Source organism: Olea europaea, chromosome 21 (genome assembly GCF_002742605.1).
Source record: "Olea europaea var. sylvestris chromosome 21, O_europaea_v1, whole genome shotgun sequence".
NCBI classification, from domain to species: domain Eukaryota; kingdom Viridiplantae; phylum Streptophyta; class Magnoliopsida; order Lamiales; family Oleaceae; genus Olea; species Olea europaea.
Window position 1 is genome coordinate 16,774,973 of NC_036257.1, and position 12,610 is coordinate 16,787,582.

At 37.4% G+C, this 12,610-nt stretch overlaps 1 protein-coding gene across 1 annotated transcript; it reads right to left on the reverse strand.

Annotated features, from left to right (window-relative positions):
- Positions 1–4,544: 4,544 nt before the first annotated feature.
- LOC111370211 (piriformospora indica-insensitive protein 2-like) lies at positions 4,545–9,555 on the reverse strand. Its single transcript, XM_022991898.1, has 6 exons — positions 9,489–9,555; positions 6,322–7,678; positions 6,087–6,215; positions 5,965–5,985; positions 5,489–5,603; positions 4,545–4,628 (listed from the first exon to the last, which is right to left on the reverse strand). The coding sequence occupies exons 1-6, from the start codon at positions 9,553–9,555 to the stop codon at positions 4,545–4,547; spliced, it is 1,773 nt and encodes a 590-aa protein (XP_022847666.1).
- Positions 9,556–12,610: the final 3,055 nt, after the last annotated feature.

Here is a 12,610-nt window from a genome sequence, read left to right on the forward strand (position 1 = left end):
ATAGGATGTGTAAAGAAAGTGGAATAACAAGGCACAAAATGGTTCCCTATACTCCCTAGCAAAATGGGGTAGCAGAAAGAATGAATAGGACCATACTAGATAAAGTGCGCTGCATGATGTTAAGTTCTGGGGTTCCTAAATCATTTTGGGGTGAAGCCGTTGTAATTGCCTGTTATCTGATAAATTTGACTCCATCGGCTGCATTAAATGGTGATACTCCACATGAGAAATGGTCTGGAAAATTGGGTGACTACTCAATGCTTAAAGCGTTTGGCTGTGCTGCCTTCTCTCATCAAAGTGAGGAAAAATTAAAACCTAGAGCCAGGAAGTGTGTCTTTCTAAGATATCCCAAAGGGGTTAAGGGCTATAGGTTATGGGATAGAAGCCAAAAAGGAGTTAAGATCATCGTGAGTAGGGATGTCACATTTAATGAGAGTGAGATGCCTTGTCTAAGGAACGAAACCGAACCTGTAAGTGAAACTGAATCAGGTGAAGAAAGAAATCGATTTAAGGTGGAGTTAGGAAAATTTAACACATCAGTACCTAGTATTTAGAGTGAGGTGGAGATTCAGGTCCAAGAACCTGAAGAGGAAAATGAAGTAGTGATAGAAGAGCATCCTGAGGAAGAAAATCCATTAGCTAACTATAATTTAGTTAGGGATAGAGAGAGAAGACAAACGAGAGAACCTAGGAGGTTCGGGTTTGAATCTAAATTGGATTTTGCATACGCTAGTTACGAAGAACTAGTTGATAGGGAGCCGGAAACTTTTGAAGAGGCTATGAATAGTGGTCAATCTAAGGAGTGGCTTAAGGCTATGAAAGAAGAGATGAGTTCTCTAGAAAAGAATCAAACTTGGGAGTTAGTACCGAGACCTAAGAATAAATCAATCGTTGATTGCAAGTGGGTCTTTAAGGTTAAGGAAGGTACTAGTAGTACAGAACCCTTAAGATTTAAGGCTAGGTTAGTAGCGAAGGGTTACACACAGAAATAAGGTGTTGATTATAACGAGATTTTCTCACCAATTGTCAAGTACACTACTATCAGGGTCATGCTCGCATTGGTTGCGCTCTTTGACTGAGAACTTGAACAACTCGATGTAAAAACCGCTTTTCTACATGGAGAGCTTGATGAACAAATCTTTATGAATCAACCAAAAGGTTTTAAAGACAAGTTAAAATCTGATTATGTGCATTTTCTGAAGAGATACCTATACGGTCTAAAGCAATCACCTAGACAGTGGTACAAGAGGTTTGATTCATTTGTACTCACTATAGGATTTCAAAGAAGTAAATTCGATCATTGCCTATACTTTCAACACAACGAGACTGATAACAATTATTTGTTCTTGTTGTTCTATGTGGATGACATGCTTTTAGTTGGATCATCTGCTAAGTGGATAAACAATATAAAAGCAGACCTTAGTGGAGAATTTAACATGAAAGACCTAGGAAAGGCTAAAAGGATTCTAGGCATGGAAATAAAATGAAATAGGTCAAATTCCATCGTATTCTTGCATCAGTCTCCATACATATCAAAGGTGTTGAAAAGGTTTAATATGAGTGACTGCAAACCTGTCACGTTGCCTCTTGCAAACCATTTTGTTCTTTCTAAAGAACAAGCTCCCTATAATGAACGTGAAGTGGAATACATGAGTAAAATTCCATACTCAAATGTGATTGGTTCCATAATGTATTTGATGGTTTGCACTAGACCAGACTTAGGATTCGTTGTTAGTACTCTCAGTAGGTACATGTCTAATCCAGGTCCTGAACATTGGGAAGCATTAAAGTGGCTTTTAAGATATTTGAAGGGTACAAGTGACGTAGGTCTAAAATTTAGTGCTAATAAGGAAGGCGTGAAATTAAAGGGTTTTGTAGATGCTGACTATGCAGGAGATAGGGATGGTAGGAAATCAACTTCCTCTTACGTATTCACCTTATCAAATTCGTGTGTTAGTTGGAAATCAGAGTTACAACACATAGTTGCACTATCCACTAAAGAGTCAGAATATATTGCCACCACTGAAGCAATTAAAGAAGCTCTATGGCTTAGAGGTCTACTTCATGAACTAAGTGTCTTGACTGAGTATGTGGTTGTGTATTCTGATAGTCAGTCATCCATACATCTGTGTAAGAATCCTGTTTTTCACGAACGCACTAAACATATCGATGTTAGGCTACACTTCATTAGGGATATAATATCACAAGAAGTAGTAAGACTTGAAAAAATTCACACACAATATAATCATTCGGATATGGAAACGAAAGTGCTGCCACTGGTAAAGTTTAGAAGTTGTAAAGAGCTTCTAAATATCGGTACAGGTAAATGATTTCCAATTTTATCGGTTTTCTGTTAGAGGTGTCACTAATGGAAAACGTTTTCTCTTTGCAGGTCCTTTGACACCAAGGTGAGGCTTGTTAGACATCATGTTGTCAAACGACCTCTCGGGCGATGATGTAAATCAGTTTTATCAGTCGACATGAATGACTGAACGATAAATCAACACCGAATAATGGGATGACCCGACTTAACGTTGTTTTACCTATTGGATGGCTAATAAACCTTTGTGGCTTGTTGGGGGGCTATTGGGCCATAACCCTAGTCGAGCCTACTTACCATATCTTGACTTACCTTATGTTGGCCACTTAACATATATATATATATTGGTGGTTTTCCTTGACTCCTTACCCCCGTCCATATAGAACGCGAGAGCAAAGAGAGACTGCTGGTTTTCTTCTTGTGTCTTCTTCTTCGTGATTTGTCTTCCATGCCAATTGCTTGAGGCTGTCTTCTTCTTCTTCTTCTTCTTCTTCTTCTTCTTCTTCATGCATTCTACTCTTTGATCTTGTCTACCTCTTGCTTGTGTCTTTGTGACCCTTACCTATGTGGTATTCATTCTTTGTGAGTGAGCAAACAACAAGCAGAAGGAAGAAAAGCAACCATAGGTAGAACTCGTGGTCGGCGGCGGGTACCTTCGGTTTTGGTGTTGATTCGGTGTTTTAAAGGTTAACTGAGCCCGGAAATCATCTTGAGCAGTTAGAGGAAGATCCTAACACCCGCATTTCACTTGAAAGAATATTTTGAAAATATGGGGTAAGTATCGGTTGCCATTATGGAAGAACATGTGCACCCATGCCTTATGAAAGAATTTTATCAACACATGCAAATTGCACCTTACTTAGACGAGATCTCATGTTTACATAAAAATGTGCTTATAACTATCACGAAAGCACTCATTCGTGATATTCTTGGGTTGGAACTGTGTGACTTACAAATTTTTTTTTCATAAAGTTTATCCTACTTTAGATGGCTATGATCTTTCAGAGGCACGTCATCGAGTCACTAGGAAGAATATCGAAAATATTACTAAATTAAGTGCTAATCAATTGAGCCTTCCATGTAAAGTAAAAAGGTCACCGAGAAGAAGTGAATAACTTCTATTTGTTCACTCTTGATTCATTACTTGTCGAGCGAAAACTTGATTTTCCAACTATTGCATTAGGGCTTATGAAACTTGTTAGTTCATCACGTCACATTAAAACTTTGCCATACACGATGCTTTTCACAAAAAATTTTAAACATTTCGACGTTCCACTTTCTGACAACAAATTTTGTTAAACTTCGCCTTACCGATACTATCAACATCCAAACTCTTAAATGAATGAGGATAGTTAAGGAACATGGCAATGGGTGGCACACACAAAAGGGTTCGACCCTATCTTAGGTCTCCCGACTCTACCTTTTGAGGATGATGAAGAAAATGATCCCATAGAGGTACCCAACCTTTCTTTTGACATACTGTGGATCAATATATAATCTCCTAAATGGCCGAATTGACTCTCTTACATTGTTCATTGATGGCCTTGGCAAGTTACTTCACCTATTCCAAGCTAAACAAGCCATAATCCAAGCCTAACAGGACGCGATCCAAGTACAACAAGCGGTAATGCAGGCCCAGCAGAATGCCTTTTTCGCACATTTCTACGCTCGCTTTCCTCCAGAGCCTTAGATTTTTCTTTAGCTTTTGTTGTACTTTTAAATTTGAATATTACACTGTGAACGATGTTTTCCATGTCTAAGAATGATATTTTTCACTTTTATGATTGTTATTTGCTATGGTTGTCTTCATATCCTACCGGTCTCTATTCCTGTATTTATTTTTTGCTTATGCCAAAAGGGGGAAGATGATATATATAGATGATTATGCATGATGGGAGGAACGTAGAAAGGGGAAAACTAGGAATATGTGGTTATGCATGTTAGGGGGAACGTAGAAAGGAGGAATCTATGAATATGTACATGAAATACTAAACTTAAGATTTATATTCTCCTCATCAGTTTGTTTAATCTTACATTGCAAATCATCTTATTTGTCAAAATCGAAAAGAGGGAAATTGTTGATCCATGGTTCACTTCTCGTTTTGATTATAACAAACAAAATTGTGTTTATCTCTAACAAATTGAATTCGAGTCTTTCTAGCCTTTGTTGCAAGACGATAAATTGAATACTCAAATATCGCTACAAGAGAATTGCAATTAACGATCAAATGATCAATATGGAAACAAATTGATGATCAATAGACTTGGAGACAAAAATTGAGCATTTAGGACAAATCACTTTGAAGAACTGCAACCATCAAACATAGAAGGCATTAGATGTAGATGCTTTAAATTTATATGTAAAGGTAAATACTTTAATTCTCAACATTGAATCACAATAGCTCAGAAAAAATTTATGCACCAGAAAATCACATTTTTAAATGATCGCATAAAAATTATTTTCGAAAGGAAAACTGGATCAAACATTGTACAAAATTATCTTGAAAAATTAAGTGAAAAAGTCCTTCAAAAGCCCACATTTTTCGAAACTATCAAATAGGAAAACTTTCGAGTTTTTCCGTCCTAGCTGATGTCCGGTTGGTTCCAACGATAACTTTTTGACCGTTCTGAAATCTAGCGTATAACGGCTAGCTCTAAACTGTCCGATTCAGTAGGATATCTGACGTTTTGACCGCTATAAATACCACTTCACTTTATACTCACCTACAACTTTTCGGCCCACAAACAGTTTAAAATATAATCAATTTTTTCATGTACTCATCTACTGCTACAAATGTATCTATCAACCTCTCTATAATATATATATGTATTTTTTTTTTGTCAAAATAGATTAATCCATCACAAAATATTTGTTCTTCCCTTTATTTTCTTACTAAAGAAGACAATTAGAGTAGAGCAGTGCTACACAAACAGAGACCTTTGACAGGCTCCTATGACACGGCTACTGAGGTATCACCTCAACCCTGTCAAAGGCCCTTTGACGAGTCCTTTTTGAGCAGCAATATACATTGAATTATTTTTCTTGTACAATCGGGTTTGACAATGTATTCACAGGAAGGGAGGATCCAGAATTTTTTTATTCAGCTTGGGCCCCACCCATGTGTCTAATTGTCAACTCTGGTTGTATACATAGCACAACTAACATACATTAGAGTAAGAGATCAGTATGCCTCTCGGGACATAGCTCATTGGTTCAAATGACAGGAGTGAGATTATCTTAAACCTTATTGGCAGTCGTAGACCGTAGTGTAGGGTTCTATTCCTGAAACATAGAATTAGACTCTTTATACGCGCAGTGTACAGACAGCTCCTATTTCCTAGCCTGCTGGGGCACATCTCGCGATCTACCTCCCTCACAATACTCAAAGAGTGGGATGATGGGGCTCTCAAGATTGGGGATAATTTATTTATTTATTTATTTATTTTTGAGTCCGAGATCAATACAATCTCGGAGTGCAATAATTCTTCTCAAATAGGGCCAAGTAGGCTCTATTTTTTCGAGAGGACGTGTGTCCTTGATAGGGTGCCGGTTGCCCCCAGTTTCCCTGGCAAAAATCCTCGGAGTGTTGTCACCTTTTTTTAGTTAGGCTTGGTAGGCCAGCTAGCTGAGACATGATTCGTACCCAACCCAGCCCTTCCTCAGTCTACACGGAAAAGAAAAACATGCTAATCACAAGACAAACTCGGGATGCAGATTTGGCATCATTTTCTTTCCCTCTCTCTCTCCTTTTAATTAATGCTAGACAGATGCTGTTTTCTTAGCCTGGAATCTCTGTTAAAGAAAGCAACAGTCCCTGCTGGGATAGGACTCAACATTATCAGCAAAACATTGAAAAACTGAAGGCTAATCCCATCAAATCGCTCATAAATTCCACTTTCATTACACAAACTTGAACGATAACCCTAGTTCTAGGAATCTATCAGTTTCTTAATATCAAAACCAAAAAAATTCAGAAAACTCACGAGCCCAGCAAGAGAACAGGAATATTAGACCAGAAACGATAAAGTTTTGATGTAGCCCATCAGCGTTTGAACTCAAATTACCATCGCACAGTACTGTTGGCTTCATCTTTTGAGAATCATCGTCCGGATGATCTTGGGAAAAAGTTTTGTTGCTGGCTGGAACTCTTTTGATCAAACAAGGAGGGATTTGCCTAAATGTCGTACTGATTTTCTTGCTTTGAGGTTGCTGATTTATGCATAATCCTTTGTTTCCTCTTGTATCTAACCTTTGGTCGAGTCTAATGAAAAATTCTTCAGGAAATAATAGTTCCCCAGAAAGCTGATTCTGGCTCAAATTCAATGTATTTATATTTGGCAGTGTTCCCAACTCCTGAGGGACTGTGCCCTTGAGCTTGTTATTATCAAGAGACAATGCAGTTAAATTTTGCAAGCTAGAAAATTTCCTTGGGATTCTCCCTGTTAAACCACAGCCTGAGAAACTTAATACTGTGAGCTCCATCAGTGCCCCAATAAATGAAGGTATCTCAGTATTTATTGGGTTTTCCTCCATCATTAAGTACTGTAATTGATGCAAACCTGATAGATTTTCAGGGATTGGTCCTTCCAAGGAGTTATGACTCAAATCCAATAAGACTAACCTCTTTAATTTCCCTAACTCTGGAGGTATTCTTCCTTGAAGTTTGTTCCAGCTGAAGTCAATCTTTTCAAGAATCTGCAGATTTCCCAGTGAATGAGGCACCATTCCTTGTAAAGAATTCCAGCTGAGATCCAAAATGGACAAACTTTTCAACCCTTCAATTTCTTCCGGGATCGATCCAATCAAGTTGTTGTAACTTATATCAATTTGCTCTAAATTAACAAGCCCTCCAATTTCCTTGGGAATTTCTCCATTCAGATTGTTCTGTAACAAGCTTAAAACTTTCAAACTTGTAATGTTTGATAAAGTTGAAGGGATTTCTCCAGAAAGGCTTGGATTTGACTCAAGAACTAAATTCTCCAAAGAGTGCAGTGAACCAAAGAGTGTTTTGCTCAGAAAAACAGGTGATTTTGTGAAACAGTTCATCAAAGAAAGTGTTTTGAGGTAAGGTAATTTCAACAAAGATAGTGAAATTTGAGCAGAAGATTTGCAAGGTGGGGTAAGAATATCATGGCCAACATGAATCTTTGTGACGTGAAAGATTGGAGTTTGAGTTTCTTGACCAACCTCACACTCAACCCCAGGCCATGGAGTGTCAGTGCAAGGTAGAGGATGCATTTGGGCCCAAGTGGGATCTTCCAAAAGTGAACTCATAACCTCAAACAGACCAAATAACTCCTCTTGTTCCATCACCGGCATATCAACACAGCCGCCGCCAACAAAAATCACAAGAAACCCTAAAAGAAAAGGTGACATAGAAGAATCCATTCTTAGATGAGAATAATTACAAATATCCTCGCTCAAAACTCAAAAGAACCTCTTCTCTTCATGTAAACTTGAAAGGTACACAAAATTTATAATAATAATGTATTTTGTTTGGCATGTATAAAGGAGTTTCATGTGTCAGTAATAAGGCTGCATGGGAAGATATGGAAACCCTAAGGTGGCAAGTTTGTTTACCACATTTGCAAGTTTGAGTGTGATATTGTAGAGTAGCATGCAAAGGGATGAGATTCTTGCAGAAGAAACAGATACAATGAAATGAAGATATTATTGTCATAACTGTCAAATTTGGTATTTAAAACTATGCTGTAACATGACCAGACATTGCTCTGTAGTCTGTTCTCTGTAGCTCTCATGATGCCGACAACCCAAGAAAGATTAACAACCGAGGTCCCACCTCCTCTGCCCATAATCAATTGTTTAATTTGTTAAATCAACTACTGTTAATCTCTTTTTTTTCTTGTTCTTTTTTTAAATTTTAATTTTGATTAATATTAGAGAAAAGCCTATTGAACCCACTCTCTAGTATGGTACATTGCCAATCTCATGATAAGGTCTAATTCACGGGGATATAGTGAAAAGCCTACTGAACCCACTCTCTAATATGATATATTGCCAATCTCATGCTAAAATCTTCGATTCTAAGCAAGATTTTGTAGCTTAACGACAATTCCGATTGTAAAACTAGCAAAATTGCTTAGCCTAGACATCATGTCGACGAGCTTACAAGAATTTGAAGAAAATTAGGCGTACGTCTTAAACTTCATATTATTTTTTCTCTCATTCGTGTTATCATGCCTCCATAACAATTTTGAGATGATTAACACGTATTTCCAATTTTATTTCATTTTGTTGACGTTTAAATAAAATGATCTTCATGCTACATGAAATAGAGCATGTTTGAGCTTCATTTTTTTTTAATTAAAATGCATTTCGAAATAGTATTTTGAGGGTGAATGCATGATTAAAAAATGAATAAAAGTTTTGTATTTGAGTGTAATATTATTTTATTGAAAAATATATGGTTGAAAAAAAAAAGAGAGAGAAATGTATTTAAAAAAAAATGGAAATCAAACAATGGCGTCTATGACCGTTAAAACGTATAAAACCCCAACATTTACTGTTTTAATGAGTTTAGTAAGTTATTTATCTAAAAAATAACTTTTTATTTATATGTAAAAAAAGTAACATATGTTTAAAAATAAAATTTTACTTAAAAGGTAAATATAAATCCTTTTAAATTTTAGCTGAAAATTTGGTATCATACTTTAATTCATACACGTCTCTAGTATTAATGCATTCGTCTTGAAGTAGTGGACTTTCTACTCCATGTTTTGAAATTGGCCCAAGTGTTACGTTCGCAAGAAGCTTTTATTTTTAGTTTTCTTAATTGTAATGTCACATCATGTCCCCATCATTTTAAATTGAAGCATTTACCCTCCAATCAAGCAAACATTTTGTTGATAATCTATGGGCTCGTTCGATTCCCATTTTTTGATCACAAAAATGAAAAATATGATTTATAATCCCGTAATAATTATATTTTTCATTCTCATTCTTAAAAAAATAGGAATCAAACAAGCTCTATATGAGTTTATTTTCTCTATCAAAGCCGTGTAAAATAACGTACTTATCCTCGTCTCAAAAGAAGCCCAAAAAAAGGTAATTGCAGCCAAAGTCCCAATGCTTTTCAAAAGTACAAACGACTTCCAACTAAAACAATTAAAAAAAAATCAATTTCTTCTCCAATCAACCCCCACCTACCCCAACCCAATCCCCCTTCCACCACCACGAACTCTCTTCTCCCCGTTTCGGTCGTCACCGCCACCATATTTTCATTATAATCTTGTCATTTTCAGAGAACTCTGTTCTTCATCCGACATATTCTGTCTATATACATCACAAAAAATATTCATTGAGAAAGAGACAAATATGCAAATAAATTAGCATTAGATAATTGGGGGCAGCAAACTAAAGCTCAAACAATGCTCTGCAGACTGCAGCAGCGGAATAAAGCTGAGGCATGTTCTTGAGATCCTGAAACAAAAAGGATGCGATTAATATACTAGGGTGCTTTGAGGTATTTTTTTTTTTTAATGAAAAATGCATTTTCGAATAATAAATTGATAAAAAATGTGTGGTTAAAAAATAAAGAAAGATTATGAAATATTATTTTAATAAAAAATGTGTGGTTGGCTTTTACCTAGAAACCACGACCTAGTAGTCCCTGTTTGATCACATTTTCTAACTCATTTTCGACTACACATTTAATAAGATCCATGATTTTTATAAATTTTCAACTATACATTTCGTCTTTTATGAAAAATTACTAAAAAGCGGATTTTTAGCTAAGTCTTGGTTTCTGTTGTAATAATGTGTTTCGCACGGGTAGTCGCTAACAATTAAAAAGGGATCAGAACAAATCTCTTGAGACAAAGTCCCAAAAATGGGTGTTTTATTGGCGATGACTTTACAATTGAAACTAAACAGAATGCCTCCAAGGGGCGCAATCACATGAGTACTGAAAAGAAATGTTTAAGTCTAAACTAAAAAATTGAAATTACATATTCTCTGTTTGAGAGTATTTCATTCGAGGTCCTTTGCTCCATGTCTTCTCTGCCTTTTATATTCCCTTGATGATTTCTTCGTGATCAACCGCTTAGAAACTGTTTGATTGCTTTATAACTACCCACTTTCTTTATGGTTGCTAACTTGTCGTGGAACTGCCGTCTCTAACTGCTGTCTTCAACTGAACTCCTTGAATCGTGGAACGGGATAAGGTTACTTAACTGCTTCAATAACTGCACTTCTGAATAACCATAACATCTTATATTTGCTAAGATCCTGGGCGATTTGAAGGTTTGGGCGATAACATGGTCATAGCTCTGGGCGACTGTAAGGCACTTCATTCGCTCAGATCTTGGGCATTTTGCAAGCTTGGGCGATGATGTTACAGTGTTCGTGGGCTTCCACTGCATTCATTAATAACCTTATCTGGACTTTTATCCTGAATTGCCCAGTTGGGCTTCATTCTTTGAGTTATTTGATTTGGGAATTCCCCAATTGGGTTTTATTCCTTGGGCTATTCGATTTGGGCTGCACTTTTAGTGTGTCAACAATTACCCCCCAATATGGCAGAATTAATACCAATTATTAATCTTTGCCATATTTACTTTGTGTTTCCCAGCAACATTTGAAATTCCCAAGGATTTCAAGCATTATTTCCTTCCATAGCCTGAAAAAGTGTGACGCTACAAACCATTATAAACCCCAAAGACACGTCATTTCGTTGTACCACTAAATCACGTCTCATTATTTCGTGCTTCTTTCTCGCCATACCACTGTTCATCTTCTTGCTTCTCTACTACGTTTCTCAAGTAAACTTTAACAAAACTGTATTTCGTTCCCAATGGCTGCTCCACAAAACCAATCTGACGACTCTTTCAACTTCGAAGATTTTCAGAAAATCCTCACTCGGCCATATGTAAATCCGAACTTCCTTGCATCAGCCAATGTCGAACTTAATGAGTTCTATATGGGTCCTTCATTCAACAACGCCGAAGCCGTCGAACAAGTGGCGGTGGGCCAGCCGTTCCCTTGTACTCAAGGCCCTCCATTCCCGAACTCTTTGCCGTTGAGGCCGATTCGGGAAAAAGGTATTCGCACTTGGCCTAAATCTGATATTATTTTCCGTAGATGGCATGCTCGCCTTGTGGGCCATGGTTCTACCAAGGCGAGTTTTGATCATGCTAGGATTTCTGATTTATTAGAAATCTCTCGTCAACCCCCAATTTTTGACTCAACACTTTTTCCTATTGCTTTAAGTTTTTGGTCTTCTAAATATAATACTTTTGTTTTCCCTCTTGGTCCAATGTCTATCACTTTAAGGGATATTGGGGCCCTGATAAATCTTCCACCTTTGGGCGACACCATATTCCCTGATATTTTGATTTTTGGTGTTGCCCCAAAATTTGACAAAAAATTCACCGAGTCCTATTCAAACCTGCAAAGCTGTTATAATCACTCAAACGTTGAGCCTTCCCACGTTGAGCGTGTAGCCTTTCTTCAGATTTGGCTTTGTAAATATATTCTGTGTGTGTTCAGTATGAAGCTTTCTATGAGCTATTTACCCATAGCGCATGAATTGGCACGTGGTAGGCCTTTGAATGTGTGTTCCTTCTTTTTGGCTGCCCTCTATAGAGGCATGACTTCTCTTCAATTTCAATTGAAGAATGATGCATCTCCCATTGGCAGTGAGCCTCTTTGGTTTACTCAACTGTGGTTGAGAGCCTAGTTTCCGTCACTTGGTGCTCTATCCATGTCCTTTCGTTCTGCTAGCTGTTATGGGCTCGCTATTGACCCATTGAGCCCTGTAAATATGTCTAGAAGGGACATTTTTTCATTCTTTTATACTTTAAATTCAATTCCTTCCTTCTTTCCTTTTCGTGCTCATTTAACTCCAGATTATGTGCAACCTCCATCCACCCTGGACAGTGCGAGCGCCTCTCTGCTCGTTTGGGTTCAATTTTTTTACTGGGAGGGAGTTATTCCATGATATTTTAACTGGAACCAATGCCAAAGCTGGGGTTGAAAATATGCTCACCAATTTTTTGCTCGTCAACTTGATTTTGGCCAAACTTGGCCCGTTCCCTCTTGTTATTCAAAAAATATGATAGACCACTTTGACACCATTAATAAGGCAGAGGCACAAGCTATAGATACTCACAATATTCTTTTGACGAGTAACTTTTCATTAGCCCTCTTCAATCCTAGCCGTGTCGTTCACCCCCTTTTTGAACAACTCTGGCCATTAGTGAAGCGCAGATTGTTTGCAACTGATGCCAATCGTGCTTTCCACTCACTGGATCAGCCAAACATTCCTTCCA

Bases quoted from the DNA above. Each gene is read 5' to 3' on its own strand.
- LOC111370211 (XM_022991898.1), bottom strand. From the start codon at position 9,555: ATGGTGGCGGTGACGACCGAAACGGGGAGAAGAGAGTTCGTGGTGGTG. The intron at 5,986-6,086 runs GTCTAGCATTAA...TTTTCCGTGTAG, and splicing joins AGGCTAAGAAAACAGCATCT to ACTGAGGAAGGGCTGGGTTG. The intron at 5,604-5,964 runs GTACGAATCATG...TCTATGTTTCAG, and splicing joins CTGAGGAAGGGCTGGGTTGG to GAATAGAACCCTACACTACG.